The sequence below is a fragment of the Nicotiana tabacum genome, chromosome 1 (genome assembly GCF_000715075.1).
Source record: "Nicotiana tabacum cultivar K326 chromosome 1, ASM71507v2, whole genome shotgun sequence".
Classification (NCBI taxonomy): domain Eukaryota; kingdom Viridiplantae; phylum Streptophyta; class Magnoliopsida; order Solanales; family Solanaceae; genus Nicotiana; species Nicotiana tabacum.
In genome coordinates, this window is record NC_134080.1 from 170,652,563 (window position 1) to 170,661,579 (window position 9,017).

The 9,017-nt window shown below is 35.9% G+C and overlaps 1 protein-coding gene across 3 annotated transcripts; it reads left to right on the forward strand.

Moving 5' to 3' along the window:
• The first annotated feature begins 231 nt into the window (after nt 1-231).
• LOC107775432 (serine/threonine-protein kinase D6PK) lies at nt 232-6,418 on the forward strand. Of its 3 annotated transcripts, none has more exons than XM_016595162.2 (4): nt 232-498; nt 834-1,005; nt 2,148-3,429; nt 5,120-6,418. In XM_016595162.2, exons 3-4 carry the CDS (start codon nt 2,201-2,203, stop codon nt 6,012-6,014), a joined length of 2,124 nt encoding a protein of 707 aa, XP_016450648.1. In that variant the 5' UTR covers nt 232-498; nt 834-1,005; nt 2,148-2,200; the 3' UTR covers nt 6,015-6,418. The 3 variants fall into 3 exon arrangements, with proteins under 3 accessions (XP_016450648.1, XP_075110585.1, XP_075110578.1); XM_075254484.1 differs by having other exon boundaries at nt 278-498; nt 839-1,005; XM_075254477.1 differs by having other exon boundaries at nt 392-1,005.
• Nucleotides 6,419-9,017: the final 2,599 nt, after the last annotated feature.

Consider the following 9,017-nt stretch of genomic DNA (forward strand, 5'->3'; position numbering starts at 1 on the left):
TATGCAACTATTAGACGTGCAAAATTCAGTAAAGCCAACAACATATTGTATTAATTTGTACACCATTTTTTTTCCTTTCTACAATAAATCAAACATAATAGGAGTATTACTTATGCAAAATGTTATGCTGAGATTTATTAACTGCATTTTCTCAGTTCCTCGCTCTCTCCTTTCTTTTAAAAAAAAAACACACACACACACATAATACAGGCACTTTCACTGTGTGTCGTCAGTGAAAACACATGACTAAAGCTAGCGCAAAAACCACGAAAGAAGAGAAAGCAAAAGCTTCTGTTCCTCAGCACTATAATACACTCTTTTTTTTCTGTCCTATGTTTCTCATATTGTCCTCTATAAGCTTAGAACGGCTATATTCTACATTTTCAGCTATTGCCATAGCTTCAATATTTAGCAATATATTTACTGCCCAATACCCACTTTGTGTCTGGGTGAGAGAGAAACGAAGAGGAAAATTTTTAGATTGTGCTACTACTAGTGGTACATTCTGCTTCTTTGATTATTTTTTCATTCTTTTTCCTTTTTGTTGGTTTCAATTTGATTCTCTTGCCGTACTTTTTTTATTAAAAAAAACTTTTTCTGGCACCGATTTGTTAATTGCTTTTTTGAATTTGGGTTCTAAGATTTGCGTACAATCCAAGTAATTCCTGTCTATTCAAGCTAGTACAGTATATTTTATGTCAATGACTTCAGAAAATAGAATGTAAGGTTAGAGGTTTTTGGCCATTTTTTGTCCAGTTGCTTAATCCCTGCAGCTTCTTGAGTATTATTATCCCATTCTGTAGTCCCTGTAACTGTCTAAATTTAATGGGCAGCCCAGTGTGACGTGCGCGGTTCAGAGAACGATCGGACCACATACCTCGTATTTCTACCAGTGGTTATTTGTGCTGCTTGAACACGTGACCACACGGCACTTTTATCCTTGCGCCAACGCTCCCCTTCTGGAACTGTCGAAATTTTGTGAAGATTAATTAAGTGATTCTGCAGGTGAGATGTTTTGTGTTTGTGTGTTACAGCTTGTTTGGATGGTTGTTACGCATTGTTTGCTTGTTTGGATGGTTGTTACGCATTGTTTCATAATGTATCGTATCGTACTGTATTGCATTGTATTGTATCGTTTGATAAATACAATGTTTGAATAGATTGTGTCGTTTGTCATTGTTTCATAATATCACGTACCAGCAATATGAAGAATAAACTTGCAATATTATAAAGAAAAATTATGATATATAGATAAAATTACTATATAAAAAGGTAGGGTAAATGATAAAATAAAATAATTTAATAATAATAAAGGGTGAGATTGAGAGAAAAAGACAAGGTAACGATGCGACCACACCAAATCGGTCGTTACATAAAGTGGCACATTTCGTCGTTATGTAACGACGGATTTAACGACACAATACAATATAATTAAAATAACAATCAAAACAAATATTTTATTTAAAGTAACAATATGATACGATACAATGGGTAACAACCATCCAAACAAGCACAATGTCTTTGCTTTTTTTTTTTCCTTCCTTTCTAAACCTGAATACCGATGAATGAAAAGAAGGGGAAGGAATATGAAAGAAGTAATGTGTTGATTCATGTGAATACCTCGTCTATAAGTTAGTAGGAAAACTTCCTTTTAGTTATTTTAAGTTTGCAACAATTCCCTTCATGTGCAATTCTGATTTTTATCTTGTTGGTAGATACAGTGAGAATTGATTCTAAGAACTGTCCGCTCTGATATCATGTTGAGTAATGTGAATAATCTCGTAAGAAGTTAAAACAAAGCAACATTCTTTTTATGATTTTGGGTCTGCAACAGTATGCCTCACCCTTCAATCTTCTTTTTCTTTTGGCTGTTAAATTACTTAATCAGATATTGCAACTAAGCACTGATAACTGAAATATGAAGAACCTGCAAAATGTGTGTGATATTTCTGTGTGCTCATATTGGATGAATATGGAATTCCCTTCTTTTAGTGAAATTACTCTCTCACAGTATACAATGTGCTGTTTCTTTCAATGACTGCTTAAAAAGATACAATTTTTTAAAATACTTCTAATAGGAAACAATCCTACTGGATTTTATTTGCGTTGTTACTCATGTATGGATCAACTCTTACTGATTTTTGCAGTTCCACAGAGTTTCTCATAGTGAGATACTTGTGATGATAAATAGCAATCAGAAATGAAAAGGATACCTGAAGCAGAAAAACTACGAGCAGATTACCCTAGTGAGGCTAAGGTGACAAATATTTACTCAACTTCCCAAAAAGAGGTGGGAACTATATCAAATGCCCATGACTTCCTAGAAATGAACTTCACTGTTCCTCTTCAAACATGCAAAGGAGACAACTTCTATCTAGAGCATGAGGAACTTATGCTTAACGCTGGTTCAATCAAGCGATGTGATGATTCGCTCGAAGATAGTGGCTTTACTTCATTTCACGGAGCAAGTCATCCTCCAGAACCTGTTGATACTGACCTAATGAGACCAGTTTATGTACCAATTGGTCCGAATGAAACAGATGGTAAATGCTTAGTGAAAAGCATGTCTCTGAAGGGTCCTTCCGCAGATGATCTTTCAATCCAGTTTCTTAACATGAAACCAACTTCGTTTCTTCATTTACCGGCAGAGAGATGGGTTGAAAAGCCAAATGATCTAGGTGCAGTCTCCTCTGCATTTATGGTTCCTCGTTCATCTCAAAACACAGAAGCAAGTCTACCACCTGATTCTGAAGAAAAAGAATGTGTTTGGGATGCATCACTACCCTCGAGCAGTAATGTCAGTCCATATAGTAGCATTGAAAGTACTGGTGTTGGCACAGCTATGAGCACTGCCAACAGCTGCACAAGCACATATAGGAGTGATGGCATGGTTAGTATGGACAAGAACTGTGAGGGTACAAAACTGAGTATTCAGGGGGATTCGTTAGGAAGTGCTAAAACTAGCTTTAGCAGAGCAAGTGATAGCACTGAACTTAGTGATGATAGTAACTGGAGTAACATTACTGGCAGTGCCAATAAGCCTCACAAAGGAAATGATCCGAGATGCAAGGCTGTTCTTGCAATACGAGCACGTGATGGTATATTAGGCATGAGTCACTTTAGGATACTGAAAAGACTTGGTTGTGGTGACATTGGCACTGTTTATCTTTCTGAACTCAGTGGGACTTGGTGCTATTTTGCGATGAAAGTGATGGATAAGGCATTGCTTGAAAGTAGGAAGAAATTGACCCGTTCTCAGACAGAAAGAGAAATCCTCCAGCTGTTAGACCACCCATTCTTACCAACCTTGTATACTCATTTTGAGACTGACCGATTTTCATGTTTGGTCATGGAATATTGCCCTGGAGGAGATCTACATACTCTACGACAACGACAACCTGGGAAGCATTTTTCAGAATATGCTGCAAGGTACAGTTCTTGTATGGTATAAAGTCCATTTCTCTTGAATCAGAGCTTGGTAAATGTTAGCACTCTGCAATTAGTTATTCGTCTTACTGGTTAATTTCTTCACTCTTTTCTCTAATTAAACTCCTTATGTTTGGCGGTATGCGTGCTTTATTGGAAAAGGACTTTCTTGACATTTTGCTTCTCTAATTGTTTAGTAGTACTGGTGGAGGAAGTAGACCAGTCTTAATGATTATTACCCAAATTCTATTTCAGCGTCATTTGGCGAATGCTCATAATATTAAGATCTTTAAACAACATACTCATTTAGAGAAAAATAGAGATTTTATGAACTGGTGGTATCATGCTTCTAAAGGCCCGTGTTTGTTCACAGTTCACGCCGTCTTGCTCTCTTAATAAGTCCTCTTCCCTGTGTATTCTGGTTCTTAGTTTTCATCCAAATGTTATTTTTGTTAACAATACAGAAATAGTACCAAATACGAGAAAACTGTTCAGCAATATGGGTACTAAACTGTTATGTTAATTTGGTACTGGTGCTTGACCAGTAGATATGCTTCTGTTACTCATACACTGAGGTGAGTTGTTAGCATTTTGCAGATCAGTTTCTAGTTATGCCCATAAAAACTGTAGCCTTACTGAATAATATCTCATATATGCCGACATAGAATGCCACATTTGATTCAACCCTTTCTTCCTTCCATGGAAAATGAACTCAGGCTAAGGTTTTCTCATCCCTAGATTGCTGTTATTACTTGTTGCTGTCTGGTTTCGGTTTTTCTGTTTGCATTACTTAGTGTTAAGTTTGTATATTCGCTTCGGTTGTCAGATTGGTTGACTTATTATTGCTCCTTCCCTTTTTTCCCTGAGCCGAGGATCTACCGGAAACAGCTTATTTGCCTTTATAAAGGCAGAGGTAAAGTCTGCGTACACTCTACCCTCACCAGACCCCACTTGTGGGACTACATTGGGTTTGTTGTTATTGCTATGGTTCTCTCATGCAAATGCCAACTTGGACTAAGTTAGATGTTTATTATCTCAGGATTTTGATATTGAACAAGTTCTTCCACTAGATCCATATTTGCAATTTGTGGCACCATATTGTTTTGATCCTGACAGGAACATATAGTTGTTTTTCATTTGCCTTTTCCCTGTCACTGGTTACTGAGCAGAACAGGAGGATAATTAATTACGTATTAGATGGGCAGGATATGAAATTGCACGAATAAACAAAGAATAGCATGCCCCATACACACGAATGACACACACATATGATATATGGTCTAATTTCACGAACAAGTTGGGATTGTTAGTACACTTACATTTCCCTTGGGTTTGCCTGGAGCTTTTTAGTTTAGTCAGAATTTATATCTCAAAATGTAGAGAACCTCTGCTGTTAGAAAACTCCTAATTAGTGAGTATTGGAATGGAATGGCTCCAAATGGAGTAAAATGAATATTAAGGAATCGAATAGTCGACTCTAACTAGTTTCCGATAGATACATAGCTACTCTTGTTGTATGGGTAGGATGGCTTGATCCAGTAATATGATTAGGAGATATTTTATGCTAGCTGTCTTTTCCTCTTCTTCTGTTTTTTGGGTTTCCTCTGGGGCTTTGGAGAATCTTAACCCTTTTGTTTATCTTGAGTTTTTGAGTTCCTTAGTGAAGCTTGAATTAACCCTGTTTATGCAACAGGTTTTATGCTGCGGAAGTTCTATTGGCCCTCGAATATCTTCACATGCTTGGTGTAGTTTACAGAGACTTAAAGCCTGAAAATATTCTAGTGCGTGACGATGGCCACATCATGCTTTCGGATTTTGACCTATCCCTAAAATGTACAGTTTCACCGACAGTCATAAGGGCCTCATCTGGTGATCCCTCTAAACGAGGAGCTGCATTCTGTGTGCAGCCAGCCTGTATTGAGCCCACTTCTTCATGCATTCAGCCGACATGTTTCCTCCCCCGATTATTTCCTTCAAAAAGCAAGAAAAGGTCACAAAAGCCCAGAACCGAGCCTGGTTTTCCTGCTAATGCCATGCCTGAGCTAGTTGCAGAACCTACTGCAGCACGGTCAATGTCATTTGTTGGGACACATGAATACTTGGCCCCTGAAATTATCAAGGGAGAAGGCCATGGCAGTGCTGTTGATTGGTGGACGTTTGGCATTTTTCTGCATGAATTACTTTATGGTAAGACCCCATTTAAGGGATCAGGCAACAGGGCAACTCTTTTCAATGTAGTTGGGCAACAGCTTAAATTTCCTGATTCTCCTGCAACCAGTTATGCCAGCCGCGATCTGATACGTGGCTTGCTCGTCAAAGAGCCTCAACGCCGGCTTGGGGTGAAAAGAGGAGCAAGTGAGATCAAGCAGCACCCTTTCTTTGAAGGTGTTAATTGGGCCCTGATTCGTTGCAGTACGCCACCTGAAGTGCCAAGACAAGTTGAAGCAGAGCTTCCATGGAGGTTTAAGCAAGTGAACCCAGTTGGAGTTTTTGATCAGGAAGTGAACCCTGTTGGAGTTTGCAGTAAAAGAATGCCAGGACCAGATGTGAATTCTGGCGGTAATTATCTTGACTTAGAGTTCTTTTAGGTGTGAGCTTGCTCAAATTGCCGGTCTCAAGCCCGGATAAAACGGGAGGGTTGCGGTAAGTTGACAACCAGCATAAAACTAGTTAATATATGAGTTCTCACAACATAGATATTGTAGGGTCGTGCTCGCCTAGGCTGGCATCAAATGGAGCGAAGTAAGGATTCATATAGCTAGCCTCAACTTGTTTTGGATTGAGGCATAGTTATTACTACTGTTGTTTGAGTTCTTTTAGTCTAGAAATATAGGATTCTTGTCTAGAATTTGATCAGATGGTTTCCACAATGAATTGGGAATTCTGAACACGATACAAATCAAATGGAACTATTGTGATTGGATATTCCCAATATTTTACTAAAACGAAATGACAGAGTTCTTCTCATTTGCCTCACTGGGAGGTAGCTAAACCAATATGTCCTATTAAATTAGTGAAAACAATTTTTGCCGGAGTAGATAGTAAACTGAACTATTATTTGTTTGACTCTAGGTATAACCCTGATATTAAGATGAAAAAAAATTATCCCACCTCAATGTTTACACCAACTGATGAACCAACCCATTTGTCTAATAGACGCACATTTCTCACTTAACCAAGTTTAGGTGTATATATTATCACTTCAATGTTCACCTCTTCATGTGAAATCGCATAATATAGTGTAAACACCATGTGCGGGTAAGTATTTTCTAGAAAGAATTACAAGAAAATACATATGACTTCACAACATAACAAAAAATGGCCCATGTTTTTAAGCTTTACGCGACCTAGCCCACATTGTACATATTTTGAAAGCACCAGCAAATTTAAAATATGTGTTCTTACAACCATTGTTTCTAAAAGCTATGGAGTTAAATCTATGTTCTCACAACCGTTGCTTTCACTCTCTCTTCTTCTCACATCTTCTACATATGCTTCAAGGGTCCGTGTATTTTCTGCTTCTCCTCTTGTGTCACCTGATTGCAATGTAAGAAAATTGAAGAGTAGAAGTCCACTACTGAAGACCATTTAAAGCTTTGCTTTCGAAAATGAGTTTTTTTGAATTTGTTAATTGTTTGGATTGGGTGTTGTTTCAATTGATTGAAAATATCAAAAAGAGTTCAAAATTTAAATTTGAAATGATTTGGAGTAGATTTGAGCAAGATTTAAGTTAAATTTCAGAAAAGACGCAAGGAAGAAGAGGAAGTCAGTTTTTTGTATAACTATGTATAATCTTGTATAATAGTGTATATGAGTGTAGAAACACACCTTATACACTATTATACACTTTTATACACCTTTATACAAGCGTTTGTAGGCGAACTTCTTCCACGATTTTCAGTTGCAATTCTTGTTCAAAACCAATCCAAATCTCCATTAAATGACTTCAAATTTTATATACAACCTCCTTATGCTATTTCTAATAAGTCTAAATAACACCCACTCCAAATTTCTCACAAAATCAAATTCGAAATTTAAACCCACATATTTAAAGTTGTTAAAAATCTAATTTTCATCACCCAAATGAATTTGATTTGTTGAACTAATATTTGAGTCATAGTTACTGATTCGAAAATTAACTTAAAAGCATGAGGAATCTTTTTTTAAAAATTAAATAGTAATTTTGAGAACCTATCGGAGTTGGATGTTGAATCTTAACCTATTATTTTTTGGCTTGTTGATTATAAATTTAAACATGGGCTATAAAATTGAAAAGCAGGGACCCCAATTATTCTAATGTGAAATTTTCCCTATTTTCTAGGCGTTAAATGCCTCATTTGGTCTTACCTGTGACTAGTGCCAGATGTTTGTGTAATTCTACTAGAAACTCGGAATGTACAGGTATGGATTGTATCAAATGGTGGAAATGCATGATAATTATAAGCTGCTAAATATGGGTTCAACTGAACCCAATATTATAGACACAAAGCATAGACATATATGTGAAAAACAATTAAAATTTCAACAAATTAAATTTGAATCTACAATTTTAATAGTATCATGAGTTCAATGCCAGGAACTCTAAAAGTTCCTCTCGCTGATCCAGCCAGCCAAGCCAATACCACAACTAGGAGTATACAAAGTAAACCGACAAACCATACCAACCCGATAATTCAAGTCAAACCGGAAAAAAAAACCCTACTATGATTTGGTTTGATTTAGTTTGGTGTTTATAAAAAAAACCCGACCATAATTGGTTTGGTTTGGTTTTAACTAAAGAAAGTCAAACCGAAACCAAACCAACCCGACATTACATATATAGAAATTTTAGATATATTTAATATATAAATATACTTATTGTAATGTAATTTATAAATATTTCTTAAAAAATTTCATAATTTTATCTTTTAAGGTATTATTTCAAGGTTGGACTCAGAACTTTTGAATGTTCGAATAAGTTTAATAGCCATTAACATTACTAAACTAAATAATGCTAACAAAAGCCTAAACCAAAATTAAATCAATACTAATGCTAACAAAAGACATTCAATTCAATACTATGAACGGGAATGTATTGAATATCTATATTTTGTTTTGCGATAATTTAGATAAAAATGCATAACCTATTTTTATTTTTTCTTTAACGTTTAGTCATCGTAATTAATACTCCCTTATTAGTCTACTTATTTCATCACGACTTAGTACTTTTAGCTAATGTTTACTTTTATTGTGGCTTTTTAATTAGCAATATTTATATTACATAATTTTATTGTCTTTATTGTTGAATATTTTAGGATAATGCCATGACACATCTCATATTTTGTATTATTTTCTTGGAAAATACTTTATATAGTTGTATCTTACTAGGATTAAAGAAATATTTTGAGCACAATTTATATGTTTTGTTCTACGAAAATTTTACCGGAAAAAAACCCGAAAAAAACAAAAACCCGAGAAAAACCGAGTGTGAAAAACCCGAGTTTTATTGGTTTGGTTTGGTCTTTAGATTTAATAATCCGACACAATTGGTTTGATTTGGTAATTGCAAAATCCGAACCAACCAGACCTATGTACACCCCTAACCACCACCA